General features: G+C 54.9%; 2 protein-coding genes, 1 long non-coding RNA gene and 1 pseudogene across 8 annotated transcripts; 3 read left to right on the forward strand and 1 right to left on the reverse strand.

Annotated features, from left to right (window-relative positions):
- MRPL38 (mitochondrial ribosomal protein L38) lies at positions 3,920 to 8,500 on the forward strand. 4 transcript variants are annotated; one of them, XM_018063787.1, is made up of 9 exons: positions 3,926 to 4,087; positions 4,222 to 4,404; positions 5,325 to 5,459; positions 5,539 to 5,747; positions 6,234 to 6,306; positions 6,475 to 6,520; positions 7,415 to 7,573; positions 7,803 to 7,939; positions 8,150 to 8,500. In XM_018063787.1, the coding sequence occupies exons 1-9, from the start codon at positions 4,021 to 4,023 to the stop codon at positions 8,284 to 8,286; spliced, it is 1,146 nt and encodes a 381-aa protein (XP_017919276.1). In that variant the 5' UTR covers positions 3,926 to 4,020; the 3' UTR covers positions 8,287 to 8,500. The 4 variants fall into 4 exon arrangements, with proteins under 4 accessions (XP_017919274.1, XP_017919275.1, XP_017919276.1 ...); XM_018063788.1 differs by having other exon boundaries at positions 3,927 to 4,087; positions 4,222 to 4,401; XM_018063785.1 differs by having other exon boundaries at positions 3,920 to 4,087; positions 7,803 to 8,500.
- Positions 6,085 to 10,401, reverse strand: LOC102190260. Of its 2 annotated transcripts, XR_001919630.1 has the most exons (6): positions 10,015 to 10,401; positions 8,599 to 9,848; positions 7,992 to 8,143; positions 7,284 to 7,372; positions 6,529 to 6,701; positions 6,085 to 6,256 (listed from the first exon to the last, which is right to left on the reverse strand). It is a non-coding gene; the product is annotated as an uncharacterized LOC102190260 (long non-coding RNA). The 2 variants fall into 2 exon arrangements; XR_001919631.1 differs by lacking the exon at positions 6,529 to 6,701.
- Positions 9,967 to 14,953, forward strand: TRIM65 (tripartite motif containing 65). Of its 2 annotated transcripts, XM_018063783.1 has the most exons (6): positions 9,967 to 10,390; positions 11,413 to 11,508; positions 11,746 to 11,979; positions 12,065 to 12,239; positions 12,379 to 12,444; positions 13,001 to 14,953. In XM_018063783.1, the coding sequence occupies exons 1-6, from the start codon at positions 9,983 to 9,985 to the stop codon at positions 13,573 to 13,575; spliced, it is 1,554 nt and encodes a 517-aa protein (XP_017919272.1). In that variant the 5' UTR covers positions 9,967 to 9,982; the 3' UTR covers positions 13,576 to 14,953. The 2 variants fall into 2 exon arrangements, with proteins under 2 accessions (XP_017919272.1, XP_017919273.1); XM_018063784.1 differs by lacking the exon at positions 12,379 to 12,444.
- On the forward strand, positions 16,607 to 16,861 carry LOC106503250 (annotated as a pseudogene).

An 18,612-nucleotide genomic window follows, 5' to 3' on the forward strand; every position in this document is an offset into this window, starting at 1 on the left:
CCATGTTTGCGTTTTAGAAAACCTACTGTGGCTGTGGGCGGAGCCCAGACTGACCAGAGTAGGCAAGAGTGGGGACAGGAAAGCGCTGTGCCAGACATGGCACGGGGACCCGGTGTCTGATGGAGGGTCAGGAAGGAGTATATGCCAAGGAAGACCCCCAGGTTCCTGGCCTGGGCAATTGGGTGCCCGTGAAACAGCCACGTAGAGATGTTCCACGGGCACTGAGTCATGCTGACCCTTTACCCAGTGCCTGGAACTGTTCTGAATCACCATCCCCAGCATTAAGGTGTGGCGGGTGGCTTACTCATCCCCTTTTCATTAACGTTCTCCTAGGCCACAGGCCGGAGAAGGCTGCTCACAGGAGTGTTATGTATCTATCTGCTGGTCTTTCTTTTTCCCTTCATAATGATAAACAACTCTGCAAGGTCATAACCTAGATGTTCCCTGTAGAGAGAGAAGTACTGGTAGAAAGTAACAGTGATAAAAGACACGGTGGGGCTAATACTTCCGGTTTCAAGAGTTAACTCATGTTTATTATTTGCTTCAAGCTGACACAATTGGGAATCCCTGCTTGGGCTTTTGAATTAGAACCCAGTGAGCCCCCCTCTTAGAAGGTTCTAGGACAGTGAGAGAACTGAATGTTTTTCAAAAGTAAGAAATGATTGGAACTACCCTGTTGGTCCAGTGGTTAAGACTCCCAGCTTCTACTGCAGGGGGCATGAGTTTGATCCCTGGTTGGGGAACTAAGATCCCGCGTGCTGTGAGGTGTGGCCAAAAAAAGAAAAAAAAAGAAATCATCTTTTAAAAGAAAGTAAGGCATAATGGAGAAATAGGAGCCACCTGATTGACCAGCAAGCTCTGTGCCTCTGCCCCTGGCGGTCCCGTGAGTCTTCAATTCTAGACGGGCAGCCTGGGGGTGGGGGTGGGGGTTAGAGGCCAGTAGAAGAGGATTCAGAGCAAAAGTAAAATAGCAAAGGAACCAAGTGTAAACACACAGGAGGTTAAGAAGTACTGTGCTCCTGGCCTGAGGCATGGTCCTGCTCTGTTAACAGAATATTTGACTCTGCTGTTGACCAGCAGGATTTCACAAATTAATAAGCAATGACTCCTTCAGGGCAGAGCTGGGTCTTACTGGCCTTAACAAATAGCAGCTGCGCATTGATGTTGAGTTCAGCTGCTATTGATGAAAACCAGATTCAAGGTGTGGCCACTTCTTGCTGGATGAAGAGATCCTTCACACCATTTCTGTGTGAATGTGAGGGTCAAGCTTCTGCTAGTACCAGAGCAACTGAATGGGTCACCAACCCTGGTTGGGACATCAGGGAAGCCTTCCTGAAGGGACAACTTCACCAGATCTAGGAGGTAACTTAGCAACAGGGGGAAAGGTAAGGAGGGCAAGGCAGAAGGATCAGCACATGCAAAGGTCCTGTGCAGGGGGAGAAAAGTGCTAAGTAATTGAAAAATGAAACCAAGTCCCCATAAAAACATGTTCCCTTACCAAGTTTATAATTAATCTCTCAGTCCAAAACTTTATTCCCTTTCCTTTACCTTCTGACCTCAATCCTGTGCTAACTGGACACTAATCAAACAGAGTCAGATGACTAAAACTGCTGCTGTTGACAACATCGTTAATGTACTAAGATTGTTACTAGAGATATCACCGTTAATGTGCAAACTTTGACTGTTTCTCCAGGACAAGATGAGGTAAAAGACCCCCTCAAGCCATGGACCACCTGGCTAGAATTGTAAACCAGAAACATCCAGATACCCAAAACTTCAATTAAGAAATGTCACGGGGGGTGGGGTGGGGAAAAAGGCACAAAATGATGATTAACCCCAGCTTCATTCTAGACTTAAAAAAAAAAAACCCTCCAAACTAAAAACCCTCCGAACTCAAAGACCAAGTTGGGGTAGATCTGAGGCTTGTCTCCCACTCCCCTCCTTGGTGAAAAAAAAAACCCCTCCAAACTAAAAACCCTCCGAACTCAAAGACCAAGGTGGGGTAGATCTGAGGCTTGTCTCCCACTCCCCTCCTTGGTGTCCGGCAATAAGTCTTTACTTTGCCACAAACCAAACCCACTGTCAGAGTCTGGCTCTGCATCATGGGCACACGAGCCCTTTGCTGGGTTACCAAAGGGTTGGTGTCATGGAAGCCTGAATTCCAGGACAGAGGAGCCAGAGCAGAAGCCACTCCAGGTCACCTGGGGTATCAAGTTTTATCTTGTTAGAACCAGATCCCAAGAACAACACAACCCTGAAAAGTTTTCAGTTCAGTTGCTCAGTCGTGTCTGACCCTTTACAACCCCATGGCCTGCAGCACGCCAGGCTTCCCAGTCCATCACCAACTCTTGGAGCTTGCTCAAACTCATGTCCACCAAGTCGGTGATATCATCCAACCATCTCATCAGGCAGAGGCAAAAAACTGGAGGTAATCAAAAGCTAACACATATACCACAGTTTTGGAGGAGGAAAAGACAACCTATTCCATTATTCCTGCCTGGAAAATCACATGGACAGAGGAGCCTGGTGGGCTACAGTCTACCAGGTTGGAAAGAGTCAGACACAACTAAGCAGCTGAGCACACATACCATGGTTTAGTCTTCCCCGGGGGCTCAGACAGTAAAGAATTCACCTGCAACGCAGGAGACCCCGGTTCCACCCCAGGTGGGGAAGATCCCCTGAAGGAGGAAATGGGAACCCACTCCGGTATTCTTTCCCGGGACATCACAGGAACAGAGGACACTGGCGGGCTACAGTCGGTAGGGTCACAAAGTGTAGGGCAGGACTGAGTGACTAACACTTTCATACCACAGTGAATGTTTTATATATGTTAATTCATTTAATCCTTAACACCCTCTATGAGATGAGCACTATTACTACCTACTTTCTTTCCAAATGAGGAAAACTGCAAAGGCGAAGGGAAAGTCACATCCTAGAATATGAACCCAAGCAGGGGGACTCCTGAGCCCCTGCTCACAACCCCTACTGCTGCTGCTGCTGCTACACCACTACAGGGGCTGAGGACGCCACCTTCAGGAGTTAGATGACCCTTAAGAACAACACGTGTCCGACTTAGCGACGCCATGGATATCCAGTCCATGGAACTCTCCAGGCTAGAATACTGGAGTGGGTGGCCTTTCCCTTCCCCAGGGGATCTTCCTAACCCAGGAATTGAACCCAGGTTTTCCAGTGGTCAGGTATGGATGTAAGAGTTGGACTGTGAAGAAAGCTGAGCGCCGAAGAATTGATGCTTTTGAACTGTGGTGTCGGAGAAGACTCTTGAGAGTCCCTTGGACTGCAAGGAGATCCAACCAGTCCATTCTGAAGGAGATCAGCCCTGGGATTTCTTTGGAGGGAATGATGCTGAAGCTGAAACTCCAGTACTTTGGCCACCTCATGCGAAGAGTTGACTCATTGGAAAAGACTCTGATGCTGGGAGGGATTGGGGGCAGGAGGAGAAGGGGACGACAGAGGATGAGATGGCTGGAGGGCATCACTGACTCGATGGACTTGAGTCTGAGTGAAGTCCGGGAGTTGGTGATGGAGAGGGAGGCCTGGCGTGCTGCGATTCATGGGGTGGCAAAGAGTCGGACACTACTGAGCGACTGAATTCCCACACTGCAGGCGGATTCTTTACCATCTGAGCCACCAGGGAAGCCCAAGAACACCACCCAGAGCCCTGCAACGGGCGGACCTTCTCCAGCGGAGGCGGCTACAAGCCCGCCTGACCGCCCCCAGTCTGTGTCGCCCCCTGGTGGCCGACGGCAGGCATGGGGCGGGACAGCCCGCAGGTCCGCCCCACCGCCCACTGGGTACTTCCGAAGCCGGGAAGCCGGATGCCCGCAGCCACCTCCAGCCCGGAAGAGGAGGACTTCGGGCCCAGGGCGGGGGCGGGGCTCCCGGGACGCGGGGGGCGGGGCTCCCGGGACGCGGGGGGCGGGACCTGCGCCGTTAGCTCAGGCGCCGCTCCGGCCACCTCTGTGGGGTCCATAGAGCGGCGGCGCGCCGGCCTGAGGGAAGATGGCGGCCACCTGGTGGCGGGTCGTGCTGAAGGGGAGTCGGAGTTGGCGGGGCTTCAGCACCTCAGGTGAGGGCTCTGGGGGATAAGGGGCTCTTGGAGGCCCCCGTCCAGCCGAACCCTGGGGCTCGAGCCGGCTCCCGCTCCGGGCCTCCGCGGGAGCCGGGCCAGGGCCAGCCTGATGTCCTGCTCTCCGCCCGCAGCCGCCCTCAGCCGCCGGGCCGCTCCTCTGGGGCCGATGCCCAACGAGGACATCGACGTGAGCAACCTGGAACGGCTGAAGAAATACCGCAGCTTCGACCGCTACCGGCGCCGTGCGGAGCGGGAGGCGCGGGACCCGCACTGGTGGCGGACATACCGGGAGCATTTCGGAGAGGAGTCAGGTGGTGGTGTCCTGAGCTGGGCTGTGACCTCACCTCCTTGGGACTCGGAGGTTGGGGCGGGGGTGGATTCCGCCGGCTTGGATTCCCCGTGTTTGACGGAGAAGGCCTGCTCACGTTCCTGTGTGCACTGGTGGTGGCTTAGTCCCGCCAGCATATTTCATATCTTTTGGTCCCCCTCCTTGGAAAATTCTCTTCATTATTAGATTTCCACCTTTGATGTTTCTACACCGAAAGTCTTTTGCTGACCAACTGCCCCCGTCCCAATTCTGGGTTGGAACGCCCCTCTGTGCTTCTATTACACTGTTGATGTCACCCTGGCCACACTGCATCCTGAGACTCTTTGCTGCTTCCCTCCCAGACTATGAGCTCTCTAAGAACGGGGATCCTGTCTGCCTTGACCACCACTAGATCTCTGCACCTGCCACAGATGACCAATACTTTGCTGAGTTAAATTGAAAGCCCTGGGGATGGTGACTCAGGGACCCTGCACGGCCAGTTGTGAACAGGCTTAAAGGTGATCCCAGCCACAATTAGGTCACCGTCCGCCTGGACAAATAATGCTCTGGAGGAGGACGTGGCAAACCACTTCAGTATTCTTGCCTGGAGAATCCCACAGACAGACGAGCTTGCCAGGCTACAGTCCATGGGGTCGCACAGTCAGATGCTACTGAAGTGACCTAGCTCGCATGCACACAGACAGATGTAACCTTGTTTAGGGATTAGAAAATAGAATCTCACATTGCATCCAGTTTACTTAGTGACTGGAACAAGTCCAGATCTGTGAAGCTGACAACACAGTATGTTTTAGTTTTGTGAATTAAAGGTTAAGCTTTAGTAGCAGAGTTTGCCCAGTGAAAGGAAAAGTATGGACAGGGAGCTTAGCGAAGCCCTGATTCCACTTTCTCCACATCTTCCGTCCGCAGGTCCCAAAGACACGGTTGACATTGGCTTGCCTCCACCTAAGGTCTGCCGGACCCAACAGTTGCTGGAACGGAAACGGGTCCTGCGGGAGCTGCGGGCCAGTGTGGAGGAGGAGCGGGCCACCCGCCTCCGCACAGGTAAGCCTTCCCGAGGGAGGGGGTCCAGGGTGTGTCCCTGCCCCAACCCCGCATCCCCACTGGCATCATTCCTTTCCAGCGAGCATCCCCTTGGAAGCCGTGCGAGCCGAGTGGGAGAGAACCTGTGGCCCCTACCACAAGCAGCGTCTGGCCAAATACTATGGCCTCTATCGGGACCTCTTCCGTGGGGCCACCTTCGTGCCCCGAGTCCCCCTGCATGTGGCCTATGCCACAGGCGAGGACCACTTGGTACCTGTGTACTATGGCAATGAAGTCACTCCAGCTGAGGTAACTGTTGGCCTGTGCCCTTCCCTGCCCTTTGTGCACAGACACATCCTAATGTGGGGCCAGAGACAGCTCCTTTTTGAAAGCAGTTACAGAGGTGGTTTTTATGGTGGTCAAGGGCACAAGCACAGCGTCTGTGTGGGCTCACCTGGGGTTTTCTTGTTCTCTGTCTCTTTTTGATTTCCCAGTAAGCACCACCATGATAAAGTAATCACAAAGGAGGGAATGTAAAATACAAGCAGCTCCATCACAGTGCCCTCCCGGCCCCTAGCCATTGGCTTTCTTGTGGTTCAGATTTCTGGATAGGCAGCTCTGTAGGGCTCTTTGAATAAGTCTTTGCTTACTTGCCTCTCAAGGGGCTGTCCAGGGCACTTGGTCCAGAATGGGCTCTCCTTTCTCCAAGGCTCCTGCCCTCCAGAATAAAGGTCTATTTAGAACAGCTTGTCCGTCTCTGATGGGGTGACAGCGCCCTCGTTCTTTCCCCACCAGGCTGCCCAGCCCCCGGAGGTGACCTATGAGGCAGATGAGGGCTCCATGTGGACACTGCTGCTCACCAACTTGGGTAAGGGTCAGGGGGCTCATGTGGATGTCTGCCTCCCTTACCTCCCTGGGGCCACCCTGGGGAGCTGGGGGAGGGGCCAGGTGGAAAGCTCCAGCCCCAGCTCCTTCCAGGGGAGGAGGAGGGAGGGGGCGGCAGTGCCCGAAGTCAGCAGGGTGTGTTTGTGTGTAGATGGACACCTGCTGGAAGCGGATGCCGAGTATGTGCACTGGCTGGTGTAAGTACCTGGGATCAGGGTGTGGCTCAGCGTTCGAGGAGGTTCCCGCATCCTCGAAAGAGCTGCACTTGAACTTGAGTCTTGGCTCCACCATGGATTAACCACCACCTCCCAGCCCTGGAGGTGATCCCTCACCTCTGCTTCCTGAGGGTGTCAAGGGCCCTGACGGGTGATCCAGGGGCTGATCCAGGATACAGAAGGAAAGCAGGCGGTGGGTTTCGGCCCCTCCCGCACACCCCTCTGTCTCTCTGAACTCATTTCCTCGCCTGTGGGACTAGGGTCGTGTCCCTACGTGCCTTAGCCACTCTGAGGGGCTCAGTGACAAGCAAATGGGAAGGGAGACCATGAGAGGCCTCTGGCGCCTGTGGGCTGCCTTTTGTTTGAGCACCAGGCCTAGAGGCAGAGGTCAGGCACTTTTACTCAACTGCAGTTACCACCCTGTGCAGCAGGCGCTCTGGCGAGTTGTACCTGGGGCAGGGGAAGGGGGGGATCCAGTGGGCATCCCAGTGCCAGGCTGGGCAGACACTCCCTGACAAACCCAGAGCCTTCAGGACATCAGATGAGAAGCGGTCCCAGGTGGCGTGGCTCTCCCACCTGAGCGGCCCTGCCGCCCCACCAGCCCCCCGGCGCCGGGAAACCAGCTGCTCGAGCTTGCTCTCATCCTGACAGTTGCTGGGGCTCTTGTTGGACTTCGAGCCCCTACTTTCCCCACCCCCGACACGTCTGCTCTCCATCTGAGGGCGTACAGAGCTCTTCTTCCTACCTGACTGTGTAGTGAAGATCATCTTGGGGTCCTCCTGGAGAGTTGTAGCAGTCTCTAGGAGCGTTGGGTGGGGATGTCCCTGCTGCCGCCTGCGGCGAGTGGCAATTAACAGATGCTTGTTCTCCCTCCAGCACCAACATCCCGGACGACAGGGTGGCTGAAGGACAGGAGACGTGTCCCTACCTCCCCCCCTTCCCTGCCCGAGGCTCCGGCTTCCACCGCTTTGCCTTCGTTCTCTTCAAGCAGGACAAGCCAATCGACTTCTCCGGGGACACCCGGCCCTCACCCTGGTAATCTGCGCCTCCCCACCCCAGCTCCCCCGGGCTCAGGCCAGCGTCCCGGTAATGGTCAGTCCTCCTCGAGTCTCCTTTTTCACCACGTGGGCCTTGAGGCGAGCAGAAGGGTGGCTGTGCTGCGCTAGGCAGACCCAAAGGGGCTTCTCAGCACTGCCTGTGGGACCAGAGGTGGGGTATGGGGCTCTGGTCCCCCCCCACACTCTCAAATGCTCCCCTCCTACAGCTACCAGCTTGCCCAGCGGACCTTCCACACTTTTGATTTCTACAAGAAGCACCAAGACGCCATGACCCCAGCTGGCCTGGCCTTCTTCCAGTGCCGCTGGGATGACTCAGTCACCCATGTCTTCCACCAGCTCCTGGGTAAGGGCAGAGTGGGCAAGGAGGAGGGGGCGGCTGGTCCGAGCACACAGACCTCCCCTGACATGTCAGGAGAAGCGCCTGCAGGAGAGGGCCAGCAGCAGGCGTGCCATTCCTGGGGTGGGCTGGCTGGGCAGTCCCCTGGAGCAGACAGACGGATGGGCTCAGGCCAGCAGCAGTCCACACCTGTGTCTCTCCTTCACTCTTCTGCAGACATGCGAGAGCCTGTGTTTGAGTTTGTGCGCCCGCCCCCTTATCACCCTAAGCAGAAGTGCTTCCCCCACCGGCAGCCCCTGCGCTACCTGGACCGGTACAGGGACAGTCACGAACCCACCTATGGCATCTACTGATTGACCGGAGTGCCCCCCATCTCAGAGAGTGAACGGGGCTTCTCAGGCCTCCCTGCCAGGCTCTGCAGGCGGGGGCAATAGAGACACAGCCCCGAGGGGCCAAGCATTGGGGTTCTCCTGCCTGAGGCCACCCCTCTGCCACCCTCCAAGCAGGCTCAGGGATTGGGAGGGAAGGAGGCTGGGGGTTGGGTTTCCAATAAAGATTTTTGCTGTAGCTGGTCTGGGTTTGTGTTCTGGGCGCCCCCTGGTAGAAATCTGTTGTTATATTGGCGGGGAGAGGGCTGCCTCCCACCCCCGGAGGTGCCCCCTCACCTGTGCTTCCTGAGGCTGTCAGAGGCCCTGTGATCCAGTGGCTGAAGACGGGTACAGAAGAAACGCAGGTGGTGGGCCCTGGCTGCTCCCACAGGCCTCTTGAAAGAAATTTGCCAGCCCTGGGCATTGTCCCCTCACTGGCTTTTCTCATGCTCCCAGCCTTCAGATGCTTTGAAGGTTTGTTAGGTGGGGCACAGGCAGGTCTCAGAGGGCTCTGGGCACACTGCCCGGCTCAGAGCCCTGGAAGCTCCTGCATGCTTGCTGGGTGGTTAGTGCATCTCTCTTCTCTAAAGGAGAAGACTGCCTAGGAGCCAGTCGAGATCAGAAAGAAAAACTATACACATTACAAAACAAGACAATATGAGGTTTGCTGTATGGAAGTGAGAGGATGTCCTGCTTCAAAATTAAACCAGCTGGGTCAGAAAAGGAGAAAGTTAACTCTGCCTCTCGCACTGGCCCAGCACACTGCCCCAGGGACGGTGGGTTAGTGGTCAAGACCCCCTCTTGCTCAGCTGCAGGGGAACCAACTCCCTTAAGAAGTGGGGTTTCAGAACAGTTTGGACCTACAAACAAGGAACTCTCCCCAGCACAGCATGCTGAGTGCAGTTGAAGACTGCTTTGAGTTTCCATTAAAGGGGGTAGGAAGGAACCACTATTTTCTGGTCTCTGTCTCTTGGTAACCAGACATTTCCACCTCACTGTTTACTTTAAAAGAACCAAAATTAGGCATAGCCTAGAGCAGGGAGACACTCTAGTCTGGCAAGTGCTGAAACTCAGCTCAAGGCAAAAAGTGCAGCAGAGCCCCATGGATCAGGAGGGCATTTAATGAGCACCAGCTGTGTGCCCTGTGCTCCTTTCCAGGCACTCCCACCTGCTGTCCTGATTCATTTAATGGCCAAACCCCGTGGGAGGTAGATAACTTCTTGTCAGTGTTACTTGCATTAGATTTTCAGATGAGGGCCTCAGAAGAGGTTCTGATGGTGGCCCTTGGCCAGGAGGAGGCTTGGAAGTCCAATGGCTTTCCCAAGGCTCTAGTCTCCAGAACCTGGGGCCAGATCCCCTGCACGAGAGCTGTTGGACTGAGGATCTCGGGAAGCGGGATGAGGTCCCAGGGTGGGACCAGAGAGAGCTGGACCCCATCTCCCAGGCTGGGCAGTAGAAGGCAGGCAGGGGCGCTTCGGAGCCGGAGCCATCGGCGCTGGGCGGAACGGGCATGCTGCAGCGGGCAGGCGCTGGGAGTGGCGGCTGGTCTGGTCGGAGGGGAAAAAAGGTTGTCATCCCGACGGGTCCTCGCTCCGCCCGCTCCACCCACACACCGGCGCCCGCGGTCCCTTTAAGAGGCCCCGGCCTTCCTTCCGCGCGCCCGGGGCCGCCCGCCGCCGCCATGGCCGCCCAGCAGCTGGAGGACAAGCTGACCTGCTCCATCTGCCTGGAGCTCTACAAGGAGCCGGTGACGCTGCTCTGCGGCCACAACTTCTGTGGGGCCTGCATCCGGGACTGGTGGGGCCGCCGCAAGAAGGTGTGCCCCGAGTGCCGCGAGCCCTTCCCGGACTGCGCCGAGCTGCGTCGCAACGTGGCTCTGAGCGGGGTGGTGGAGGAGCTGCGCGCCACGCCCGGCCCCGGCCCCGGCCCCGGCCCCGATCCCGGCCTCGGCGCGCGCTGCCCCCGGCACGGCCGGCCGCTCGAGCTCTTCTGCCGCACCGAGGGCCTCTGCGTGTGCTGCGTGTGTACCGTGCGCGAGTGTCGCCTCCACGAGCGGGTGCTGCTGGACGCCGAGCGCCGGGCGCGCGAGGTGACTCGCCGGGGACCCGCACAGCTCTCTGCGCCCGGGCGGGGGCGGGGCAGCTTCAGCCGCGGGCTTGGCCCTGTTTTGATTCCGGGTTAAGAGGAGGTGGCGATCAGGACAGGAATGCTTGGAATAGAGATGTCAGGGCCGGTGCCAGGTCCAGGGTGAGGATACGGGAGTGAGTAGCCGGGATGGAGTGAGGAGGTCAAGGATCCCAGAGCCGAGTGCTGGAGGACAGACAGTCCCCGCGGCTGCTGAGGACGCAGAGTCAGGACAAGAGGTTACTGCCTTGGGGGCTGAATACAGTGCAGGAAGTGTGGAATTTTGCAGGGAGGACTAGGTGGTGCAGCTGGAAGGCAGAAGCACTGAAAGAGCTAGAACTTGGCTAGCGGGGCGGGGAGGGGGGGTAGCGGGGGGCGGGGGTGCAGTGATGCTGGGGTGGGAGTGTAGGACTGTGCGCCCTTGGGGAAAGTCAGGGTGAACTAGGAAACTCTGCCCTGTCCCTTCCTACCTCCAGCATGTTGTACTTTGCTGGAGGCTCTGAGGCTCGGACGGAGATGCAAGCATTGCACTTGGGAAGATCCAGTGACCTGGCCAAGTTACGAACTTCCCTGACCTGCTTCCTCTTCTGTGAAGTGGGGATAACATAGGTCCCTCACTTCCGGGTGTCACTGGGAGGAGCAGAAGCAAGACAGGCTCTTGACCGGGTGCAGGACCCCAAGTCCTAGCAAGGGTGCCATCCTGCAGTCCTGAGGTTATAGCCGTGTTGCTCGTATTCAGCCCGAGGTTTCTGTACCACCTGGGGACCACTCTGCTCCCGGCAGGGCAGGGGCTTTGTCCAGGCCTCCCTGGGACCCTGACCCAGTTCCCCCAGGGCTCAGAACCAAGACTGATGCCCTGTGTGCGGGCCTCACCCGGGTGGCACACGGGGAGGCTGAGCATCTGCAGGTGCTTGCCAACTGGCTGAGGGGGTACTTCACAGCCAGTCCTGGCCCCCTCTTGTCACTCGTCCCCCGGTGGGCCCACAGGCCCAGCTGAGAGCCACGCTGGAAGTCACCCAGCAGCAGGCCACCCAGGCCCAGAAGCAGCTACAGGAGCTGCAGCAGCGAAGCAGCCAGATCCAGGTATCAGGCCTGTCCCCCCCAACCCCCCGCCATGTCCTTGTGCTGCGTCCTTCAGGCGGCCACCAGCCAGCCCCTGGGACACTGGACAGTAGGCATGAGCTACTTTGAAAATGTCTCCTGGCAGCAGGAAATAAAGGGCCGGGGGGTGGGGGACAGAGAGACCTTGGCTCCCCACCCCTCAGCCCAGTGGGCAGCCCAGGGCCCTGGCTGTCCTCAGCTCCTCCTGTGCCCACCCAGAACTCAGCCTGCACCCTGACCTCCGTGATCTCTGACAAGTTCAGCCACCTGCTGCAGGCTCTGGAGAGGCGGCGGGCCAGGGCTCTGAGGGACATCGATGTGGCTAAGACCCAGGCCCAGGAGCAGGCCCAGCAGGAAAAACAGCGCCTGCAGAGCCACCTGGAGGCCATGTCTCTCTGTGATCGCAGGATTCGCCGCCTCCTGGAGCATCTGGATGACCGGACCTTCCTCCAGGTACCAGGCCTCAGGAAGGCGGGCCAGGGGGCCGGTGTGCCTGCCCCTTGTGCCCAGACTTACTGCAGCTGTCCCCTGCGCTCAGGAATCACAACAACTGGTGCCCCCAGGCCCTCTCGGGCCACTGACTCTCCCACAGTGGGATGAAGATCAGCAGCTGGGCGGCCTGAAGGAGTCACTGAGCCAGCTGTGTGCCCTCCTCCTGGAAGAGGGGGCTCACCCTGGAGTACCAGCCCAAGCTGCTGACTTGGGCTCCGTGGGTAAGACTGATCCCAGACCTCTGCTTGCCCCTCTGGGCCCAGCTGTCTGTCCCACTGGGGGTGGGAAAGGAGTCAGTTGCCTGGCCCCCCATGAGTGCTCCTCCTGATGACTCCCCTAAAACCCTGCTTTGCTCTGTAGAGTCCCCAGGTCCCCTGGCACCAGTCCTGAACCCAGTGTGTCCACTGAGGAGGAGACTCTGGCAGAGTAAGAAGGCCTAGAGCACGTGTGTCTGCACCTGTGTGAGCATATGTGTGTGAGTGCATTGTATGCACAGATGGGTACGTGTGTGTTCATGTGTGCACCTGAGCATATGTGTGTGTCCCTCTGCATGTGTCGGGGGGCACCTACTGTTTCCTGACTATTCTGTCCAGGAAACATGTCTCACGCCCCTCCCTAGGGCTGGCCTGGCCCTCCCTCCCCGTGTACACCTCCTACACATGCTGCGAGTGTAGTGTTTAAGGAGATTCTGGGTGCACGAACCTGGGATTGATCACGATTCTTCCACTCACTATGAAGTTAGCTTTCTGAGCCTGTTTTCTCATCTGTGAAATGAGGCTGATGGAAGGTTCCACCTCAGGGGTCGCATGGAAGATCAGATGCTGAGAGGATGTCCACGTTTGCTCAGCTTCCAGTGACCCCTGCAGATTTCTGGCGGTCCGTCAATGGAAGTTCAGTTTTTGTCTGTCCCCTGTGAGAACAGAGTGACGGCTAGGCGCAGGCACCCTTGCTCAATCACCTTCCATCTGCCTCTGCCCAACAGATTATCGCAACCTGACCTTCGACCCTGTCAGCGCCAACCGCCACCTCTACCTGTCTCAGCAGGACCAGCGGGTAAAGCACCTTCTAAAGCCCCGGGGCCCAGACGGGCCCGGCAGCTTTGAGCTCTGGCAGGTGCAGTGTGCCCAGAGCTTCCAGACTGGGCGGCACTACTGGGAGGTGCGTGCGTCCAGCCACTCAGTGACGCTGGGCGTCGCCTACTCAGAACTGACGAGGCGCAGGCAGGGGCCCCACACGGACAACATCGGCCGTGGGCCCAGCTCCTGGGGGCTCTGCCTTCAGGAGGACTGCACCCAGGCCTGGCACAACGGGAAGGCCCAGCGTCTCCCAGTCGTGTCAGGGCAGCTCCTGGGCGTGGACTTGGACCTGGCCTCTGGCTGCCTCACCTTCTATAGCCTGGAACCCAAGACCCAACCCCTGCACACCTTCCATGCCATCTTCACCCAGCCCCTCTACCCCATTTTCTGGCTCCTCGAGGGTCGGACCCTGACCTTATGCCATCGGCCCGAGGCCACCCTCCCTCCAGGATTCCAGGAAGAGGCTTTGGGGCTCAGCTGAGGAAGGCAGGGGACGAGTGCCAACCCGGTGGCCAGGTGCCACCATTCCTGTGGGCCCCAGAACTGCCTCAGCTGCTCCCCTGGGGACCTGAGGCCACAGCTCTAATGGGACCAGTTGTTGGCTGGAAGACCGTCTCAGAAGCTGGCTGGGCCACTTGGAGAGAGGCGGGAGGAAGCCTCCAAACTGGAGTTCACCTTCCCCTCGTCTCTGAAGGGGGTGAGGCTCAAGGGAGGAAGATGGGAGCCCAGTTCTAGGGCTGCCTGGACCTCAGAGACCAGCGCGGTGCCCAGGTCCTGCAGGAGCGCACGTGCAGTACAGGACATACCGCAGCGGGACAGAGTCACTCACGGGGCAACAGCAGTTTGCCTCCTGCCGAGACAGTGTAGACCTCAGAACAGAAGATTCCTAGAGGCAGTCTTGAGAAGGTTGATTTTTACCTTCTCCCTCCTCATCTCCTTTCTATTTTCCTTCACATTTTGGTATATTTTCATCTTCTCTTTTACTTTGCACATCCTGTGCTCACATTCTATAAACATTTGTGTTTTTCTGCATCTTTTATTTAACATAAGCATTTTCCACATTGTTCAAATTTTCTCCCTGAATGACTGCAACATTAATGGTCATCCTAATGACAAAGCCAATTTAATCAGAATTTGTTTATCCATTATTGGACTTCAAAATATTTTATTTGGGGGCTATAAAAATATGGCCGTGATGACTTTTGGGGGGCACTTTTTGGGATCCACACCCTGCAGCGTGTGGGATCTTAGTTCCCCCAACCAGGGATCAAACCCTTGCCCCCTACAGTGGAAAGTCGGAGTCTTAACCACTGCGCCAGGGAAGTCTTAAGATGACGACTTTTGAGCCGGAAGTTTTGGCCGTATTTATTGTCCTGTATGTGGGCTACATTCCCTAAAGAGGAATCGCTCAACAGAGACACAGTGGAGACTTGAAGATTTTATTCTTATACAAGGGACCGAAATGAAGAAACCTTGCGTCAGGCCAGCTGAGTCCTGCTCCCCAGGCTGCCAGCCAATTGTCACGGCAGAGCCTCAGCCGCCATCATTCTCACCTCGTCCCTACCCAGGGCGTGGGCATCAAGTGTAGGTGCCAGCACAGCTCCCGCTCCTTCTGTTTTGGATTTTGCCATTCAGAGCACGTTTCCATGCAGGTCCCTGTACATGTTTTATCTTGTGATCTTGTGTTTCTGGAGGTGAGGGTGCCGGGTCATTGGGGAGCAGTAATTTTGTACAAGAAAGTACTTCTTGATCAGGGTAGTGGTCCCAAGGGTGTCTGCTTTCTAATTTTTTATACTGTACATGCATTTTTATATACTCGTGTGTAAGTATTTGACAATAAAAGCTTTTTTAGAAAAGGATGGCATCACTGACTCAGTGGACGCGAGTTTGAGTGAACTCTGGGAGTTGGTGATGGACAGGGAGGCCTGGTGTCCTGCAGTTCATGGGGTCGCAAAGAGTCCGACTGAGCGACTGAACTGAACTGAACATGTAAAAACACACACTCCAAAAATTACAAAATATTTTTATATTTCTATAAGATAGATTTCCCTCCCCACATTGTCACTGGTCCCTGGTGGTGCCGCGGTTGCAGACCCCACCATGTGGCTGCACTTGTTAGTTCTCGGTTTAAGGGCGGGGCCAGGCCTCTGACTGGTGCAACCAGGGCAAGGAGCTTCCAGAAAGATAACTAATCTTACCCAAACAGGGTAAGATGGTTCTAGCCTGGACAGTCAGTGTGACAGTGTGACTGTGTGTCAGTGTGACAGCTGGGTTAACAGCAGGAGTTGAAAGCCCCGGCAGGGTAGATACAGGATTGGGTTGGCTAGGTAGCCATTATCACTGGCTACCCCAGCGGACAGATTCTACCCATCCCTCCTGATCCCAGAGCCCCTACACAAATGTCCAGCTAGCAAGCCCACAGAAAAAGGGACAGAGAGAAGAAGAACAGCCCCTTCTCTGCTTCCATAGTGCAAAGAGTCTTGGGTCATTTAATCTATGGATTTACTTTTTTATTGGGTTGTTGGTCCTTTCCACATTGTCCTGTGGGAATGTTCTATACTGTGACCATTAACTTTTGTTTACATGACACTACTGCCTTTTTTGGGGGGGAGGGCGAGTGCCATGCCATGTGGCATGAGGGACCCTAGTTCCCTGACCAGGGGTTGAACCCACTTCCCTGCATTGTGAGCTCAGAGTCTTAACCACTGGACCCCCAGGGGAGTTCATATTTTTATGAACTCCATAGAGTTCTATGGAAGACTGCTTCCCATGTCAGTGTGATGGTGAGAATTAACTCTCCTGGACAGTTACTTCAGATTAAATTCTCTCAGTCCTGCTGATTCTAACAACTCTCCACCTCCTCACCAGGAAAGATGCCTTGGTGCAGAGGGAGAAAGAAATGTGGACTCTGGGGCATAACATTTGTAAAGGGGACACATCTGATGAGGCTAGGAGTGTTTCCAGCATCTCTGCTCCACTCCTCACAGTTTCTGGGCATCTGTGAGGCAGAATCATGAGGGTGGGGATAGGAACAGAACAAGAGAAGGGAAGGGTGGGAGAGATTTTAAAAGACAGGGACCTCTGGAGCTGGTGGATTGGAGGCCAGAGAGGGGAGGGGTAAAGAGAATCAGAGGCTATCCTGCCTGTGGAGGGAGGAACGGAAAGGAACAGCATGGTGACCAGGAAATGTGTCTTGAAGTAACGCAGGGCTGGAAACTAGAAGACAATGGAGCCAGGTCTTTGAGACTCTGAGGGAGGAAAGGATTTCTATTCAGAATTCCATACCCAGCCAAACTGTCAATCATGGGTGAAGCCTGAACAAAGACATTTGCAGACACTTCCGCATCCATTATCAGGAAACTCCCAGAGGATGTAATTTTCAAAAATAAAGAAATAAATCAATGAAGGGAAGGGGAGCCCCGGGATCCAAGCAATGGGGAATTCAACATAAAGGAGAAATGATAAGGAATCAAAATCTTGCTTCCTGATCGTAACAACCTTGCCATGAGAACATGCCTCTTGCAAAGGATCTCCTTTGTCCCCCTCAAGAAGAGGAGAAGAGGAAACCCCAGCAGAAGCACCTTGTGCAGAGCCCCAATTCCTATTTCATGGGTGTGAGATGCCCAGGATGCTATAAAATCACCAACGACTCTAGCCACACACAGACAGTAGTTTTGCGCTCTGGTTGCTCTACTGTCCTCTGACAGCCTACAGGAGGAAAAGCAAGGCTTCCAGGAGGATGCTCCTTCAGACAGAAGCAACACTGAAAGTACCCTGCATCAGAACGAATGGGAAAACATCCCAATAAACACATTTTGGATATCAAAAAAAAAAAATCAAAATCTCCAGAAATACGAGCGCAGACATCCAGATGTTCAAGCTTACACCCGTGTGCTTTAGGCATATGGAGGTAAGCACTAGAAGAGAAAGAAGGGTTGAACCTAGCTGTCCATGGAAGCAAGAATCTGAAAAGGTGGGATACAGGACTGCAGCTTTTATTATAGGCCTCACTAATTTTTTTATTCAGATACTCTAAATATATTATTTTGAAATAAACACATATGTTTTAAAAGTACATCAGTAGCATAAAGAAGAAGTGCTGTTGTGGGATATGGCTTGGTTCCCATTTCCTTTTTCCAGAGATTCAAGCAAAGCTAAGCTTGGCTTGCTAAGTACTATTGTTTGTTCCACTGCTTTTACAGTTTGTTTTTATTTCTGCTTGACTTTTTTTTTTTTTAAGCAATACTGTAGCCAGACAGGGTCATTTATGAAGTTTAGGATTATTTTCAGGGTGCACGTTCTGGGTTTAAGTTCTGCCTCCTCTGCAAGACTAGATGTGTGGCCTCTGGCAAGATTTGTAACCTGTTGGAATTCAATTTCTCCTCCTTCATGAGAGTCCTGGAGAGGACAGAGTGATATGCCGCCATGAGCAGAGTGTCAGTTACTTAAGAGCCCATTCATTTCAAGAATAATGAATATAGATCCTTGGTGGCTCAGTGGTAAAGAATCCAGCTGCCAATGCAGAAGACACGAGTTTGATCCCTGATCCAGGAAGATCCCACATAACCACAGGGCAATTAAGCCCGAGAGCCGCAACTACTGAAGCCCAGGAACTCTAGAGCCCGTGCTCCACAGCAAGAGAGTAGCCCCCGCCTGCCGCAACTAGAGAAAAGCCTGCACAGCAACCAGCCCAGCCACTAAAAGAATAATTAATATATTGGGCAACTTTAAAAGCTCCCATAATGGAGATGAGATATCAAAATGCCACCACCCTGACAAATCACATCTCCAGGTATTCCTGGAGGAGTACACCTTCCTGAACAGGCTGTGAGGTGGGGAGCGGAGGGTGGAACTTGTCCCCTGTATGTACCCCCAAACCCGAGTGGCACCTCCTCTCCCTTCCAAAGCCAAGCGGGTCTGTGGTCTCAGCAAGCCCAGGCAGCCTGGCTGCCAAGCCTCTGATGTCTGAGCCTCTGAACCATCCCTCATCTTGGCAGACAAGGGGCAATCAAGATCAAGTGCTCCTTGTGGAAACTACTTACGGAACTCATTAGACGCCTCTCTGCCAAACCAGGCACGCCCAGGCTGGTCCACCCACTGCTCTGCCCAGAAGGTCTTTTCCCACCCTAGTTTCTGCACGTCTCCAAGCCCTAGCAGTCTGTGAAAGCCCAACTCAAATGATACTTCCTCCACGAAGGCCACCATGATTTCCCCTCCACCTACGTCCCACAAATTCCTCAGGAGTGGATCCCACCCCTCTTTTAATATTTAATAGATCTTAGTTTTCGTCTCTCCTTCCAAGAGGTTCTGCACAGCATATTTTTAAATCAGATTTTATATTTTTATTGGAGTATAGCTGTTTTCCCGGAGAAGGCAATGGCAACCCACTCCAGTACTCTTGCCTGGAAAATCCCATGGATGGAGGAGCCTGGTAGGCTGCAGTCCATGGGGTCGCTAAGAGTCGGGCACGACTGAGCGACTTCACTTTCACTTTTCACTTTCATGCATTGGAGAAGGA

This window comes from Capra hircus, chromosome 19, assembly GCF_001704415.2.
Source record: "Capra hircus breed San Clemente chromosome 19, ASM170441v1, whole genome shotgun sequence".
NCBI classification, from domain to species: Eukaryota; Metazoa; Chordata; class Mammalia; order Artiodactyla; family Bovidae; genus Capra; species Capra hircus.